General features: G+C 36.9%; 1 protein-coding gene across 1 annotated transcript in view; it reads right to left on the reverse strand.

The window, feature by feature from the left end:
• LOC149217021 (uncharacterized) overlaps window positions 1-19,141 on the reverse strand; it is a 219,620-nt gene that overhangs the window by 37,502 nt on the left and 162,977 nt on the right. Inside the window, exons 5-6 of the mRNA XM_089390112.1 lie at window positions 324-434; window positions 8-175 (exon numbers count right to left, since the gene is read on the reverse strand). Of these exons, the coding sequence (XP_089246238.1) occupies window positions 8-175; window positions 324-434 (279 nt within the window). The remainder of the gene's footprint in view (window positions 1-7; window positions 176-323; window positions 435-19,141) is intronic.

The raw sequence follows: 19,141 nt of genomic DNA on the forward strand, positions 1-19,141 counted from the left end.
ACTTTACCATTTTACCACTGCGACCAAGACATTTTCTCTGGATTGCCCTAGCAAATGAAGGATATTCGGTGAAAATATTTTTTACAAAGTTTGTAACCATTTCCCTATTTGGGCTCAACAGACCTTCGCCAACATGTGGCTTGTATCTATTCTTGAAGCTGCCTTTAGTGCCCATCTAAACAATCAACAAATATAGAATTAACTCTACATAAATGAGGAAAGAAATGTCTACCAAGGTTACAGAATCAGAAACAGATTCGAACTGCTAAAAGTCTAAACTATTAACAAATGTAACCAAACCCACTATAACAAACTCAATATACCTGTGATGTTTCATTATCGACAAGCAACCAGCTTTTGCCATTCCAGATTACTTGAGCCCTTATCTCCAGGCTTGAATCTACCTTGGTATTTGAGCCATTATAAAAATATATCTACAACAATCACAATCAGCAAAAGCTTCCAATATTACAATAAGATAAGCTCAAGAGAAGCTAAAATCAGTAAAATGCTGATAATTCATTTCTATCCCCATATAATAGCTAAGAATGATTCAATAACTAAAGAAGTGCATGTATTTGTTGAAAACACTTGAATAAATACCATAAATACACAGACCTCAAGAACCTTGAACCCCAATTTCCACAAAAGGATGGGACAATACTCAATTCTAATAGAGACAGATGAATCCAGGAAAAGCTTGGGAATTGGAATTTTCTTCCATCTTTCATGGCGATGTAAGTTTTCTTCCTCCACCATGCATTTTGCAACAATCAAATTACCATGGCCTCCCCAATAGCAAGCACCATGCATCCATAAATATCGCACACGGTACTCGCTAATGTGAAAGGACAACTTACATTAACCACAAATATCAATATACATTCTCAAGTGCTATTGCTTTGCCAACCATGGTTTCTCTACCATTTCAAACACCACCATATTTGTTGTACCCCTAGAATATCACAACCTTACAACACTTACCTCTAGACTTGCACTTAGTACTGAAGATCTTTTCTCCTCAACAACCCATCTTCTCTCGATACTCGTTCTTTTGCGCCATCTTCACTATGTGAAACAACGAATTCTCACTTCTTTCTGTTGCTGCTCCAATTATCACATTGTCTGCTTTTCCCTCACCTTAGGTTAATTGTGTTCTACCCTCATTTCTTAACATGCCATCCCTCTGTGGGCATTCAAAAAATCTATTTACTTCCTCTCCATGTACAGCAATAAATCTTCCTTATGTGACCACCAACAATTTGACCTCTGCCTCAAAATCCTTTTCAAGCTCTACATCTACCTCTGCTTGATGAACTACCTTTAACTTATTAGTGTTCTCTTTGTCCAAATCCTACGTGCACAACACTAAATTCCTCCTGCTATTTTTCGTTGATGTTTGTAGCTCGAGCAAGTACTTCTACACAGGCCTAAGTGTCTAGGCGTGTAGAAGTTGCCAACAGTCTCCTTGGAACACTTGCTCAAGTGTGAGCAAGTTGCTATTGTAACTTAGCGTAAGTTAGACATTGTAAAAGCACATAATTATTATGTTGGTTTATTGAGCTAAAATAAACTTAGGAAAAGTAAATTATTTACTTTAGTGATTATGTTTTAATCTAAGCCCTATTGAGAAATCGGGAGGCTTACAATTTAGATTAGATTTCTCTTTACATGATAATTACTTGTGAGCTTGTTGGCAATTTTATTATTATGTTTTCCTTCTTTCATCAAGCAATTATTGGAAATGTAACTAGTTTCGGTCTTCATAATTGTTGTTGTACTTATTTCAATATGTATATCTTATGTAACAAACAAAAGAAAGAAAAATTATTACTTCAAATCATGGGTTTCATGCTTATTGATGGTCTTCTAGGTAAAAGCATGTTCTTCATGCTTCTAGGGCTTGTTAGGCCATAGGATTTATTGTCTTGAGTCAAGAGAGTGAACATCATGTTTATAAGACCCTTCAGGGCAAAATGTATATTGAAAAAGAATTTATTTTAAGTCAAAAAGGTCCTAGAAACCTCCAAAGTACAAGTCAATCCTAGCAGCTTCAAGTCGGCCTAAAGGAGGGAATTCAACCCCTTGGAAAGGTTATATTAGATTTGTCCTCATTTGGCACTCACTTACTCACAAGTTCGATCCTCAAGAAAAGGTTCGATCTAAGGTTAGAAGAGGCAAGAAAGGAAGAGCGAAGGTCCAGAAGGAAAAAAAGAATTCAAGAAGTCAAAGAAAAACTTGTTATTGGGCTCTATCTCTCTCACACATGTGAAATATAGGGTTTCTGCAACAACAAAGAAGGCTGAAACTGCAGGTCCGAATAGTAGGAAGATCAAGTAGTAAGAACGAGTTGTTGGAGGAGGGAGTATCTTGTTTTGACTTCTTTGACCTTAGGAGATATTGTCTTTCTCTAAAGGAAGATCTCTTGAAGAATTGTCTTGTTGTTAGATTAGGGTTTCTACAACAACTACAAGGTCAAAGTTGTAGGTCGAAGTTTCAAGACGAAGTTGATGGACGAAGTTGCAGAGTTGAAGCTGGAAGTGTTGAAGCATTCCTATTGGAAGGATTTCTTGAAGGGTTGGCTTGGTACTTGGAGGTGGACCTGGTCTATGGTTTGGGTCTTGATTGTCTCATTTTAAGAAGATTCTATAAGAAGGGTTTTTTTTTGGGTTTTCCCTTGGAGGGGCTTTGCCCTAGCTTGGAGCCAAATATATGTGTCCATTGTCTTTATTGTTTGATCTTGATATTTGTTTGATGAAAAAGATATAATAATGAAACACAAGAAGATAAATAAAGTTCACAAGAAAATATTAAGGTTAAGGAAAATTGGAATTAATAGCTACCACTTTGCATTTTCCAACATGGTATCAGAGCTAAGGTGAACAAAAAGGCAGCTGGAAGGATCAACTCATGTATACAAGAGGGGTTTACTAAGGGGAATCATTTGCAGAAGACTAGATCAAGACCTCATCAAAGGAAAGCTTGAAGAGGAAGGATTACAAGAAGGTTGTTGATCTCTCTTAGAAGGCAAGTTATTTGAAAAGCATCTTTGTAGGAAACATCAAAGGATCTTGGTATCATTTCATCACTCTTTGAAGTTGTTGCTGAAGGTATCCTAGAAGACATATTTCTAGGAAGTCCTTTTTGAAGAATCTTTAAAGCCTTGAAACAGTTGGAGACTTCAACAAAGGAGGAAAGACTCTTGATTGACAAGTATCATATTGTCACTCTATGTCTGAATCTATAAGTCATATGGGTTCTTTTTGCAAGGAAAGTTATAAGCTCATTGGCTTAGCAAATTTCCTAGCATGGAAGAAAAGGATTGATCTGGCACTTATTGAACATGAAGTAATGCACTGTGTTCTTGGTGAAGTTACTGAACCTAGCAAAGGCAAGACCCAAGAACTAGCAAAATACAAGAAAGGAGAAATAAGGGCACAAAGCATCATTGTTGAATCCATCAAGGATCCTCTTGTTCCATCAATTGCAAATTTGAAGACTTCTAAGGCTATGTAGGACAAGCTAGTAAATTTATACTTTGTAAGTACATCAGGACAAAAGATGTCATTGAGAAATAAACTATATAAAATGAAGAAATAGAAGAATGAGGACATGGCATCCTTTCTAATGAAGATCTCTCAATTAAGAGATCACTTGCAGGGGCTTGGGGAAACAACTTCTGATTCTGAAATGATAATTTGTGTACTAAATGCCTTGCCACCAAAATGGAGCAATTTTGCAACCAGCATTCACTCCAAGAAAGACTGAACTAATTTTGATGAGTTGTGAGCGCAATGCATCTTGGAAGAAACTAGGATCAAGGCAAAGGATGGCAATGAGTCAGGTGAACAACCTCAAGCCTTCATTGCTAGAGTCAAGATGCTAAAGAAGGGAAAGTTTGGGAAGCCCGAGAAGAAGCCAAATATGTCCAAGGTTCATTGCTTTAAATGCAATGAGTATGGAAACTTTAAGAGGGACTATCCAAGTCAGCAAAACCACAAAAGAAAGGAAAGAAGCAAACCTCACATAGCTGAAGAAATTGCAGAACCTGGGAAGAAGCCAAAGAAAGAAAATGACAAAGATCTTTACTATTAAAGAAGGCATCCTCTTTGAGAAGTTGGTCTTTTCGATAGCATGCATTGTCGTTTGCTCTAAAAGAATCTTGATTTTATATGGCATCATAGATAGAAGCATGTGATAGTAGCATACTTAGAGTCTACTTGATTGAGTTGCTTTGTAGAAATCATCTAGTCTTTAAAGTTAGACCATTTTGCATACTATTATTCATCCATGCATTATCTAACATTATGTTAGAAGTTGTCATTATGCTAAGATGGATCATCATGATCCTGTAAGAACCATCACTTTGGAAGGTTCTTGGAAGAAGCATTATGACAAAGATTAGTATACATTCCATATAGTATGGAAACAATACTCTCATGGGATGAAGGAATGCAATGGGTCAAGTTGCATGCTCATTATAAGGCATATAGCTAGATGATTGAATGAAAGCATTGAAATGCATATTTGAAGTAACTTTTGGGTAGGATTCATGCGTACAGATTGCTAAAGAAGTTCGTCATAAAATATGCTTAGTCAATCTTTCATATGATTATATGATGCTTGAAAGAAGAATCTGACTTACCCTAGAATGAAGAAACGATTAAGACTTTCTCACTAGATTATATAGAATAGTGATTAACGTCTAGTATAGTCTCTAGAAGAAAATTGTAACTTGGTAATCAAGTTCGATCCTTGAGCACTCTGATTCAAGGAAGATTCGTGTGGAGAAGAACCATGAGGATGTTGACACTTGGATGAAAAGGTCACCATAATGAGGTAAGTCTAATATTTTTGTTATTAGTTGTCTCATTAACATATTGGTTTTGCTACCTGGAAGGATATTGCAAGAATATATGAGGAATGCTGAGCCAAGCTCAACATATGATACATGGCAATTATGAAGTCAAGATGCATTCATCTTGTAAGGTAGCAGTACGAAAAGATAACCCGAAGGTCAAGTTCATACAACACAAAGAGATCACTATAATGCCTTCATTGATGATGACAACATGAAAGTGATGGCCTGAAAGTTGTCACGAGATTGAAGGAAGAAGATGGCCCCATGATACTTATTGACCACACTTTGTCAACAGTCCAAGAAGCAGAGTATAAAGCAGCAAACTATTTTTTTCAATGATCATTATCATCATTCAGCTTCCAGTTTTATCATTGTAAACACAATTTCATTAAAAAATATTGTAAATGACTCTAGTATGACTGTGAAGCCATGTAATAACACCTAGGTAAGCCTATGATTTTTGTCAAGGGATTTCATCCTAGGGAGTTTTTAAACCTCCCCGAATTATGTGTGTTTGTAAACACGAGTAATCAGCATAGCTTTTCTCCCAGCTATAACACCGAAGCTAGGGTGGAATTCTTTGACAAGGTCTTAGGTGAGTCCTAGTGTTTATCGAGTCTATGTATTTTTCATACTAATCATATTGTTATCAAGTCTATGTATTTTTCATACTAGATCATATTGTTTCACGGAATTGGGTCATGTCTTGTGAGTCTATGTCTAAATGTGTATTTCCCCTTCTAATGGTTGAATTAAATTGTAACATCTTGTAAAAATATTTTAGTGCATGGTTACTCATAGTTAGACACCATGGCTAAAGTATTTGAGGGTGGAAAAAATAATTAAACCCCTCTCGAGTCTTTAATTAATTTTTCTGGCAAAAACAAATAATTAATTAATTAGCCAGAAAATTAATTATTTGTGAGTGGAAAATCATCAATAATTCATGGGTCAAAAAAGAATTAAATTTTGAAGAACCCCCACCATGGGAGAAATGGATTTTTTAAGAAAATTTGACCCCTTGGACCTTGGTGGTTAAGTCAAAGTGAGTTTTTTGAGGATATTAGTCCAAAATATTATTTTTTGGATTAATAAAAAAAGGTTTTAAGCGAAATTTGAATTTTTCTCAAAAATAAAAATAAAAAAATCAACTGTGGAGATCAAGTTATTTTCAAAGAAAGATCAACGGATGAGATTATTTTGACAACGATCAAGCCAACTAGTCGTTATTTCCACTTGGAGGGGTTTTCTTCTCTCATTTTCTATATAAGGAAACTATCAAGCTCCTCATTTCATCTTTGGATGATGTAATCTGTAACACATGTACTAAGCCTTGCTTCGCTGGAACTGTATTTCTCATAACAGAAAGACTTCGGGGGTTTCAATTCATGGTGTTCTTCTATCTGTTGATCTGTGGTATGTGCTAGTAATTTTTCATGCTCTATATTATATGTTCTTCATAAATTGTTATTTCATTTGTTGCAAAACAAAACATCTATTGATATAGGTATCTTGCCTTAGGTGTTGGTTTAAATCTACACCCGTAGATCTAGATCTCTCATGATCTCACAATTCATCTTTTAAGTTTGAAAAAATATCTACAGGTACACTAGCCCTTGGTCTCCAAGTTCACAGACTGTGGAGAAGAATCGACCGTGTTTGGATTCCGATCTTTCATTTTGCAGGGTATTTTGCAGAAGGGTTTCGGTTGGTGATCCATTTACATACATCATTTATTTTAAAAATATCTCAAAAAATTTAATCCTTTTCTCTTGTGCTATAACGAAACTTACATGCTAATAAGGGCGAATTTTATTTTGTAAATATTGTAAATAACTTTTCTAAACCTTGTATTTTAAATATAACCCATTTTTTAATTTTGTACAGTGTTTGGGGTTTGGGGTTTTGAAATATGAAATTCTTATATATATTGGGTATTTAGGCTCTCCATTTTTTCATTTTGCAAGTGAGAAATCAAACTCTTGAAGAAAGAAAGGTTGATCTAGGCCCTTGAGGGTAAGATCTAGTCTTCCCAGCATCCCGGAAACTCAACGCTCAGGCAGGAAGGAATCCATCCAGCCCCTTGAAGGAGGGTTTCATCCTTTTTGGGGCATTTTCCTCTTGATTGCAGGGGTCCAAGTGCATTTTGAGCCTCTTGGACGCTAGCCACGGCCCTAGTTGGGGGATTTTCCCTAGCGACAACGCTCCAAGGCCTAGTTGCAAGCCTAAAAGGCCTTCCAACCCTTGCGGCATCCCTCTTTTGCTTGGTCGCAAACCTTCTGTGGCCTTTCTCCTTTGCGGCAACCCTTTCTAGGGCCTTTTCTTGTGGCCGCAAACGTCTTGGAGGTTGGTCGCAAGCCCTATGGGCCCCCTCTTGCTCATCGGCAGCCCTTTGTGGGCCTTTTCTCAAGGAGGCATTCCTCTAAGGCTTAGGTGCAAGCCCTAAGGGCCTTCCCTTGGCTTGTTGTAGGCCTAGACAGCCTCATTTAGGGCAACCACAGCCCTTTGGAGGGTTATCCCTCCTAGCCGTAGGACTATTTGGCCTCCTTTCCCTAGCCACATGCCTATTTGGCCTCTTTTCCCTAGACATTGGCCTCTTTGGGCCTTCATCCCTTCATTTTAGTCATTTTTGGGCTATTTTCTGAGTTTGGCGCTAAATTTTGACACTAATCTTTGTAATTGCAGGTCTAGGGTAAGTTTGGCAATTGTTTGTAATTGATTTCTATCATTTTGAGCCATAAATCTTGGGTTTTCCTTGCTAATTATTTGTTTTCCAGACTTGCTAGCCTCTTTGGCAAGGGTTTCAAGGCCTAAAGTAGCTCAACAATTCATCAACCAGCCATAAAGGCTTAGTTTCAGTCATAAGAGGGTTGATCTATCCTATTTCAAGCTAACAAATTGTGTTGCAGGTGTTTGAAGAATTTCAAGTCCATTGGAAAGTCAACTAGTCATTAAACTATGCCTATAGGCCTGAGGGTTTGGTTCTTCTACCTTCTTTCTCTTCATTGTTATTGCAATCAGATCTGAGGCATCATACTTACATTGGTATAAATATGATCGAAACATCCTAAGGAAGCCTTAAATCACTCTCACGTAAGCCTATAATCATTGCACAACTGATAATTCAATATTTATGCTTTTGTGACAATGCTTCTATGATGTTCTAATTAATTTTGAAGGTCTGATATATGATTTTCTGAGTCTGATATATAATTTTCTGTGTTTGATATACATGCTACAGCAATAAGGAAATACCTTAATAAGTGCTAAAAGGTCATAAGAATTCATTTTCATAGCTTAAGGTGTTCCTATCTTGCATTTTGTCCTCATTTGCAAATGATAAGCAGACTGCCCTTGTAGTTCTTTGGTATCTTATGTTGGGTTGATTGATAAGCATAGAAAATCATTGTTTCATCATTGCATTTGTTGCATCATTACATCCTCTTGCATTTTTCGCATTTGCATTAGAAGTTATTGTTAGTAATCTCATCTCAAAGAAGATTGTGCTCTAATTAACTTGACATTGGCATTGTATTGGTTTATTGTGAAATTTCTAATATTCTAAAGTGGCTAATTGTGAAAGCTAATGATATTTATGTCACTTATTTGTTGATGCTCTTGTAAAGTGATTAGAATACTTTTGTAACCTATTGCTTCTAATTGATAAGTAACATACGGAATTGCTTGCTAATTGGATAAGAGTATTATCTTGTTTAACAACACTGTGATCTAAGGATTATCTAGTGATATCATCTTCATTAAGTAATATTGTGATCTCAATTGAATAATCCAATTGCTAATCTTGTTTCATTGGTATTGTTGCCTCTTTTTCCTAATTTGCATATCAAGTGTAAAGGATTCATTACTTGGTGCTCCTTGCTTCTCATTGGTTATTTATTTAGAGCACTTGTTATATTTTTGAGATTGCTAATCAGTGGGTAGATCTTGAAGTGATTTCTATTTGGCACTCTAGTGATCGTGTTTCATTAGCACCTTGTTTTAACTGAGATTGTTCCTAATATTGCTCTCTTCAAGTACTTTGTTTATGTTGTTGTATTGAACATCATAAGCATCTAATCCTAAGTAATTTAACTTAAAGTACTCAAGGGGCCATTTGATAATCTCATTTAAGGCAATCACTCATAACTTGCACTTCATCCTAGGATTCGTTGTGCATTAATTAATTTACCTCCAAGCATAAGCTTGGTTGAAAGAAGATAGGACCACCTTTCTCACCCAGCTTGCAAAGTTTAGACCCTCTCTTGTGATTAACACAGTGACCTTGGAGTCGTCAACGCCACAGTCCCTGCAACGTCGAAGGCATCAAGTGGATAGAACTCTAGAGGAGGTATCGTTAATAAATCCATAGCTTTCTTCCCCTGGGCTTCTCTTCACAACCTACATTTGAGACTAACTTCAAAACAGTTGAGAGGGGATACTTAGAATAGGCAACGATTGTTCATCCAGTACTCTGGTATCTTAATTCATATTGTGCAAATAATTTGACTCCTAAGGCACTGGTCTCATACTTAAGAAATTCTTAAATCTAATCAAGTTGTGCTAAATAATCTTAACTTACCAATTATGTTCAACCAAGTTGCTAGGACATTCAGTTATGTCTCCTGAACTCATCATTTCATCCATAGGGACTACCCCCTTTAGCATGTTGTAGGGAGACAGCTTAAACAAAGAGAGTCGGGATCAGAGTGACAGCCCCTACCCTGAGCGTTGTCACATTCACGTGTACAATTTGGGCGACAACAATAGCTAGGAAGGAAGAAAGCTTGATGTAATGAGATGAGAAGGAAAGAGGGAGCCATGCAGCTATAAAGAACATGTAGTTGATACTCTTATGTAAACAAGCTATAAGACTTGTGGTGTTGACTTCCCAAATTGAAGGAAGTTTGGAATCTCCTCTAGGATCTATTCTCTGATCAAAAGAAGAATAGGGATATCCTCTCCAGTTGAGAGGGAGTGATGTTGGACATCACATGTGCATTCTCTTCTTCATATGTCATGCACTAGCCCAGGACTAACAATCATAAATCTAAGTGAAGACCATGAAGAAAGAACGGTGGAGGATTGGATAAGCATTTGTGGTTTCCTTGAGGATGGACAATCCAAGAAATGAAAGATACCGCCACTCTTTGAGGATGAGATAGGTATCCAAGATGAGAGTGGTCGAAGAGGACCGATATTCTTTGAGGATGGGAATCCAAGATAAGAATAGTCGTAAAAGGACATACCTAGTGAACATCTAGATTGGGTATGTGCCTTGTAGAGGTGGTGTGGTATCACACGTAAAGTCTCTCGACATAATGCTCTCGAATGAAGTTGAGCTTGTCTAGTTAGGCCTCAAAGACTATGTTGGTCATAATGTTGATGCTTATAGATGGCTTATCAATTTGACTCTTCTTATGAGAACTCTTCAGTTTGATAATGATGTTGTACTAGTTGTACAATTATGAATACCTCCATAGTTAAGAGGGAATGTTGGAAAAGTAACTAGTTTCGGTCTTCATAATTGTTGTTGTACTCCTACTAGAAAAAAATTGTTGTTGTACTCATTTCAATATGTATATCTTATGTAACAAACAAAAGAAGAAAGAAAAATTATAATTTCAAAGCATGGGTTCCATGCTTCTTATTGATGGTCTTCTAGGTAAAAGCATGCTCTTCATACTTCTAGGGTTTGTTAGGTCACAGGATTTATTGTCTTGAGTCAAGAGAGCCAACATCATGCTTATAATGTTGAGAAATCTTGGGCAACTAGATTAGGGTGATTTCACTTACTTTGATAAATGCTTGTGATGTTCTTTTACTTCAACTTGTAGAATTTATAATTAGTTTTTTCTTCTTTTGATTATTATTGTGTTCTTATCGTCAAACAACTACCAAAAACATGAACATCAATAGAACAAATGGACACAAGATATAGGTTGCTAACCAGGGCCAAAACCTCTTCAAGAGAGGAAAACCCACAAGAATCTTCAAATGATGAATTCCTAGATGTTTAGACCCAAGACAAAGACCCCTCCAAGACCAAGTCAACCCTCTTCTAATTCAACAAGATCAAATTATAGCCAAACTGCTTCAATTTTGGTCAAAATTCAGAACTTCACTTGCTACAACAGAATTTGGTCCTTATTGCAGACTTGTACTTCTTCAACTATCCTGCAATTCTGTCCTTTTCGCACATGTGGGTTATGTTAGGGTAGAATAGGTCTTCTTCTTTCTTCATTGTACTTGTCCTCTTTTTCTAAGTGATGAGGCTTGCAAACGTGATCCTTTTGACACCAACCTTCGTCCTCTTAAGATGACTGCAATTTTGACTTTATTGAAATAAATGATGCCCTAGTTCTTCGCACATCTGAGTGAGATGGATAGAGAAAACTTCAGAATTTGGTTCTTCTTCTAATCTTCTAGTCTTCGTTTATGTTCTTTCTTCTTCTCCTTTTCTTAGATCGAACTTTCTTGATTGATGATCTTCAATTGAGGTCTACTACTTCATATATATAGGCTTCTAAGGAGGTTGAATGACCCCTCATGAGGCCGACTTGTGCTCTTGCAGACTGACTTGGTCTCATGTAAGCAAACTTGATCTTAGAGGGACTTTTGACACAATTTTCACTCAAATAAATTATTTTTTACTTGATACAAAGTGCCCAAAAGGGTCTATTACATATAACAATGACTCTTTTGACTCCTAGACTCTATGACAAAAACCTAGAAGCACACAATGGGTACTTGACCTACAAATAAATTGATCTTGAGTATGAAACCCACGCTATAAAATAGTAATAATAAATTATTCTTTCTATTTTATATCAAATAGAAAAAATCAATAATACATAGAATCAGTGTTGAAAATATCAGTATCGGCAAAATATCATCAAATATCGGCAAGCATAAAAAAATGCATAATATATTCATTTTTTCAGATTTCTAAACATATAAAGCAATAACAACATGAACTAAACACATTGGCACATAAATATGAAGAAGGCACTAATATATATGATGTCAAATAGAAATGATACATCAAACTTCGGCGATACCAAATCCTGCTGATCCCTGATAATTGTCCAATCAAGGACTCAAACAAAATAACAGCACATATCCTGTTGATCCCTGATAATTGTCCAATCAAGGACTCAAACAAAATAACGTCACATATATAAAACTTTAAAAGTATTTCATCATCATGAGTTATAAACTTATATGTAGCAAAAGTTGCAAAACAAATAAAACTAGCAGCAATCTATCTGAGACCATTGGCCTCTCCCTAGCAGCTTTCTTTCTATCTTGTTCAGCAATTGCTTCACGAGCTTTTTGTATAACCTCTGCACTAGAAACCATACAAGGCATTACATCTGCATCATGTGCAGAGAGTCTAGTCAAATGGTATTTCAATCGTGTAACCCCTCCTGACATCTTGGTCCCACACAAGTTGCATGATATATATGCCTGATTTACCCCACCAATAGCCTCCCCATACTCCCAAAATGGGTCCAAGGCTTTTGGCATATTTGATATTTGTAGTGAACTAATTCAAACCTAGGGCACAAAAAAACAAAAAATTCGCATTAGACCCCCCAACACAAAAAATAATAAGTTATAACCACCTCATTCAAAAAAAATTACTACATTATTTGCATTTTGCAATGTGAATGAAAAATGGCAATAAGAGGGTGCATAAGAAAGTTGAAAAAAAAAATTAAAAAAGAAGCTTGTCGTCCAAATATGGAGAAAACCCTTGCATTGGTTCATGGGCATGAAAATCATAGCAAATAGAAAAAAAACAAATAAACAAAATGTTGGTAGGCAAAGAGGCAAGCAAGCATAACCCTAAATCTATGAAAAATCATTAACATAGGGGTTTTTAAGAACATACATGTTAATGGAAGAAATGAAGTTTGTCTCACTAATCTTCAATCTTTGATCCACAAAAAAATCTTAGTTGATGATAATAATCGTTGTTTGATCCTCAAACCCTCCTTGACAACCACCACAAAACTCTTCCCCTTCCTTCTCCAACACTCAGAAACAAAAATGAAGAAAAAAAAACAATTTTTCCTTTTTCTAGCCGCAGCGAAACACGCCTGGCGATATTTTATATCGTCTCGCGATATTTTGCCAAGATATCGCCGATATCTAAGAAATATCACGATATTTTCGGGAGCCAAAAATATCGCGATATTTTCTCGGCGATATTTTGGCTTGCCGAAAATATCACAATATTTTCAATAGTCAGCGATATATCGCCGATATTATCTTCATTGCATAGAATATTATGAAGACCGAACCTAGTTACAAATTTCAACACTCCCTCTTAACTAGAGAGGTATTCATAATACATAGAAGGTACATGGACATTCTCATACTGAAGAATTCTCATAAGAAGAGTCGGATTGGTAAGCCATCTCATAAGTTATCTTTTCAGCTTATATCAATGCATCTCATCATATCAACCAGCATTGTCATATAGCAAGGCCTTGACTAACAGCTCTATCTCTCCACTAGATTAGAGCACAATGTTGGGGAGACAATGATTTATAGACACCTTCATCATTGTCTCTCAAGGCACATACCCCATCTGGATGTTCACAAGCTATGTCCCTTTAAGACCATCCTTTTCTTAGATTTACACATCCCCAAGGAATCTCCTCTTCAACCACTCTTGCCTATTGGATGCCCTACCTCATCCTCAAAGAGTATCAGTATTTGTCTCAAATGCTTACCCAATCCACCATTCTTTCTTCATGATATGAAGACAAGAATGATGTGTCTATCTCTCCCTCTCAATTGGCGAGGATCTACTCATTCCTTTACATGAAAGGAATATACCCAAGCTCCCTCTCAACTAGGGACTTGTTTTCAACAACAACTATCTATTCTTCTATGGAGATCATGGTACTATCAGTTGTTTGTGTTAGTTTTCGTAGCATCGCAAGTGTTCTATGTCGAGAAATCTAGAGGTAGCTAGTGTAGGTGATTTCTCATACTTTGATAACTGCTTGTGGTGTATTTTTACTTTACTTGATTAACTTATTTGTTCACTTAATTATCATTAAGGTTTTCTATCATCAAACAACTACCAAAGCATAAAGAACAATGAGACAACAAGACACAAGATGTAGGCGATCAGCCAGGGCCAAAACCTCTCCCACTTCAGAGGAAAACCCACCAGAATTCTTTCTCTTCTTCATGATCTTTAATTGACAAGTTCCAAGACTTTTGACCCTTGACCAAGACCCTTCAAGACCAAGTCAAACTTTGCTTACTTCTGCAAATCTGACCTCTAGCGGCTTCTTCTACAACTTCAACCTGCCTAGCAGCTTCTTTTGCAACTTCAACCTGCCCAGCGCTTCTTTTGCAACTTCGACCTGCCCAACAGCTTCTTCTACAATTTCGACCTGCCCAATAGCTTCTTCTACAGTTTCGCCCTGCCCAATAGCTTATTCTACAATTCTGACTTGCCCAACAGCTTCTTCTGCAACTTCGACCTGTCCAACAATTTTTTTTGCAAAAACCCTAAGCCTAGCACGTGAGAGAAATAATGGTGTGTTTATGCTCCTCTCTTCTTCACTTGGGTAGAATCTCTCTCCTAGAGAATTCGACTTCCAAAATAGCTTTTCTTGATGACCTAACTTTACTTCTGCAACTCGGCCTTACTGCAACAGTATGAACCCTAGCTCCTTCGCACGTGTGGAGAGAAGTAGCCCCAAAAACTTTATTTCTTCTTCTTCCTTCGTCCTTTTCTTTTTCACACTTCTTCTCTTCCTTATGATCAAACTTGTGTGAGTGAAGTGTGTCTTCCTAATGAGGTCGAGGTCTTCTTTATATTGGCTTTTCAATAGGTCGAATTGCTCCTTTAGGTTGACTTGTATCTTCACGTAGGCCAACTAGATCTTTGTGTCATGACAAGGTCTTGGAGGGTCTTTTGACTCAATAAATTTTCTTTTTACAATATGTAACATGACCAAATGGGTCTTCAATACATGACAATGACCCAATGACTTTATGAAAAACCTAGAAGCACTCACTGGGTGCTTGACCTATCAAATAATAAATTCTCTAGAGCATGAAACCCATGCATTAAGACTCGCAATAATAAATTTATTTTTCTCTTTTCATTAAATACATAAAATCATAATCATTATGAAGACCGAACCTAGTTACATATTTAAACACTCCCTCTTAACTAGGGAGGTATTCATAATACATATAAGGTACTTGGATATTTTCAATCTGAAAAATTCTCATAAGAACATCGGATTGGTAACCCATTTGTTTAGAGCATCATATCATCTAGCATTGTCACATAGCAAGGCCTTGACTAACAGCTTTATCTCTCCACAAGATCAAAGCATAATGATGGTGAGACCAATGATTTATAGACACCATCATCTTTGTCTCTCAAGGAACATACCCCACCCAGATTCTCTCAGGATATGTCCTTCTAGGACTATTCCCATCTTGGATTCCCATTCCTCAAAGAATATTGGTCCTTTATGACTACTCTTATCTTGCATACCCTACCACATCCTCAAAGAGTATCACATGTCAGATGCTTACCCAATCCTCCATTCTTTCTTCCCAAGTGAAGACAAGAATGATGTCCCTATCTTTCCCTCTCAACTAGGGAGGATATACCCATTCCTATAAAGGAAAGGGATATACCCATTCCTATAAAGGAAAGGAATGTACCCACTCCTACAAAAGGAATGTACCCCAAGTTCTCTCGTCCTGGAACTTGTCCAAGCTCCCTCTTAACCAAGGATTTGTTTCCAGCAATGTTCTGCTCTAGGTGGAGATCATGGGACAATCAGCTGCTTGTAGGGCTCCCTCTTTCGATGTCATGGATTTCATCTTCTTTGTTATGGAGCCTTCATATTTTGGGAATTCTTCATAGGGCATAGACCATCCACCACTTTCATTCATGAATCATGCCAGTCATGTCATCATTTCTTTTATCAGACAGTGATCCATATCTGGCTTTCCTTCATATAGTTACCTTCTACACATTATGTTTTTCTTCAAGATCTTTCATCCCATCACATGAGTACCAATTCTAGGAGACATCCACAACTCTCTTTTGGTGGCCTTGTATTAGCCCATCCTGATATCATTCAAAAATCAAAAATGAACAACAAATTACCTTTGTGATGGTCTTACATGACATCTGCTTGTTGTATTATCAACAACCTACATACATATTGACACATCTCCAAGATATACAATGTCAAGAGTCTTCTTTTTTTCCAGACTGCATCAGAGTCTTCATACCTTTTCCATGGAGGTGTCATGGTCAATTATTCTATTCATAAGATGTTGATTCCCCTTGTGATCATAGTTGCATTTTTTACGATCTCTTCTTCTTTTTTTCACATATTTCTCCCCAAGAACTTCCATCCATAGTTCCTTCATTTTGTCAACCACCTCATATTCCATATGAGGACTCATTATGTTGATTTCATCTAGTCAATATGTGAACCATGCCTTCATGCATCTTTCGAAAGGAGGAGATCCCTTTCTCTTGATCATGCTCATGAGGTAGAACATTTATCATGTTATCTGCAACTCTATGACATGACTAAACTTTATCAAATACATGCATACATACCTCATTTCTTCTTTTTGGTCATCTAGACTTCCTTCGACAACTTCCTTGATTGAAATTTCTTCAATCATCTTGACCTGCTTCACTTCTTTGTCATCATACCATCATCCCATGAATCCCATATAAGGTGGAATTCTCAGCGAGACACTTCCTTCTTCCAATAGGTGAATCTTCCAAGGAATATTCCAACGAAGGACCTTGAGTCCTATACTATATCACTTTCTTCTATCCATAAGTACTACTTATGCTTCCAATGAGGTTACCAAGAGAAACTTCCTTTTATTGATGATTGCTATAGACTTCTACTTCAGCTATCTTCTAAGCTTCTTATGATGATGTCATGAGCTCTTGCTTCAATCGTATGCTTTTATGATACCATCTCCTAACATGATGCATCTTATCATGCTTCTAATGTTTTTCTACCATGATAGCTATACTTTACAAAACTTTGAAACAAAGACTTGAAAAGAACTAGGTGAAGAAGATTATCTCAATCATATTAGATATCATTTACTTCCTCCTCCTTGAATTTCTTCTTTTCAGCTTCTTCCACTTCTTCAGTAATATGAGCTTCTTCCCTTCCTCTTTTGTTGTAGTACCCATATTCATGACAGACATAGCATTGGATCTTCGCCATATTCTTCTTCTTTTTCTGAGGAGCAAACTTCTCTTTTCTCTTAGCCATGGCAACAAATGCTTGAGCTTGCTCGTTTGATCCCACATCAATTTTTGCTTTTAGCCTGGTTTCTTTGATTTTGCATAATGACCACAATTCATTGAATGGAGTAGCTTCCTTCTTTCCATAGATGCTTAATGTAAGGTTTCCCCAATCCTCTGGTAGTGCGTTGAGCACTATGGTAGTCATTTCCTTGTAAGACATTACTTCTCCCAACTCTTGGAGCTGATCTTATATTTCTGACACCCTCATAAAGTATGAGGCAATTCCTTCTTCTCTTGATATCTTCATCTTGTAGATTTCTTGTCTTAATTATATCACTTCTCCAACAACACTTACGGAGAATAATCCTACTAGCTTGTCATATATTTCTTTCGATCTCTCCAACTTTGATACATAGGGTATGAGGGTATCTTTGATGGACTCAATGAGAATCCTTTGAGCCCCTACTTCCCGTTTCATGTATTTTGCGAGTGCTTGGGCTTCTTCCTTTGGAGGTTTAGTGATTGAGACCTTAACATGTTCCACAACTTCATTTTCTATGAGGATCAATTCACACCTCTTCTTTTAGATGTGGACATAAATATACTTACTTGTCAAGATACTCCTTGACGACAGTATCTTAAACCTGTCGCCTTCTTGAATTTGATGATGATATTGGTAATAGAAGACTTCTTGATGAAGATGTCTTTCTCCAAAAGTGATCCTTGACTGAAGGAGAGGGAGATCACCTTGAATCCTTGATAATGATGACAATGCCTTTGATCTTTCTTTCCTTGGATGAGTAGACTTCAAGATGCTTCACTTTGTAGTTCTTCATGAATTTAAGAAGAGGTAGGGTCTATTGAGGTCTCATTCTTTGAGTTGATAGTTCAATGAGGTTCCCAAGAATACTTCAAGAGTAAAAACTAGGGCTTTTGAGATCTTCTTCAAGATGATGATGTAATACTTGTACTCAAATGCCTTGGAGATGAGAGGATCTTTTTGATGATTTGAAGCCCTTAATAATCTTCTAGAACTTTGATCCTTGAATGTCTTTTATTGAGTTGCCCTTCCTTGACTTGTCACCTTAGCTCTGATTCCATGTTGAGAAATCTAGGAGCAGCAAGTGTAGGTGATTTCTTGTACTTTGATAACTACTTATGATGTATTTTTACTTTACTTGATTAGCTTCTTTGTTCACTTGATTATTATTAATGTTTTCTATCATCAAACAACTACCAAATCATAAAGAACAATGAGACACCAGGACACAAGATGTAGATGATCAGCCAGGGCAAAAACCTCTCCAACTTGAGGAAAACCAACCATAATTCTTTCTCTTCTTAATGATCTTCAATTGACAAATTCCAAGACCTTTGACCCTTGACCATGACACTCCAAGACCAAGTCAAACATTGCTTTTAGCAACTTCTGCAAATATGACCTCTCGCAGCTTCTTCTGAAACTTCGACCTGCCCAACAACTTTTGCAACTTCGACCTACCCAACAACTTCTTCTACAACTTCGACCTACCCAACAGCTTCTTCTGCAATTTTGACCTACCCAACAACTTCTTCTGCAATTTTGACCTACCCAGCAACTTCTTCTGCAACTTCGACTTGTCCAACAGTTTCCTCTGTAGAAACCCTAACCCTAGCACATGAGAAAAATAATGGTGTGTTTCTACTCCTCTCTTCTTTGCTTGGGCGAATTCTCTAAATAGCTTTTCTTAATGACCTAAATTTACTTCTGCAACTCGGCTTTACTGCAACAATAAGAACCCTAGTTCCTTCGCACGTGTGGAGAGAAGCAGCGCAAAAACAATCCCAAAAAACTCTATTTCTTCTTCTTCCTTTGTCCTTTTCTTTTTCGCACTTCTTCTCTTCCTTATGATCAAACTTGTGTAAGTGAAGTGTGTCTTTCAAATGAGGTCAAGGTCTTCTTTATATAGGCTTCTCAATAGGTCGAATTGCTCCTTTAGGCCGACTTGTCTCTTCAT

The sequence above is a fragment of the Pinus tabuliformis genome, chromosome 1_1 (genome assembly GCF_031772625.1).
Source record: "Pinus tabuliformis cultivar Carrire ecotype Pingquan chromosome 1_1, CPIR1, whole genome shotgun sequence".
Lineage (NCBI taxonomy): Eukaryota > Viridiplantae > Streptophyta > Pinopsida > Pinales > Pinaceae > Pinus > Pinus tabuliformis.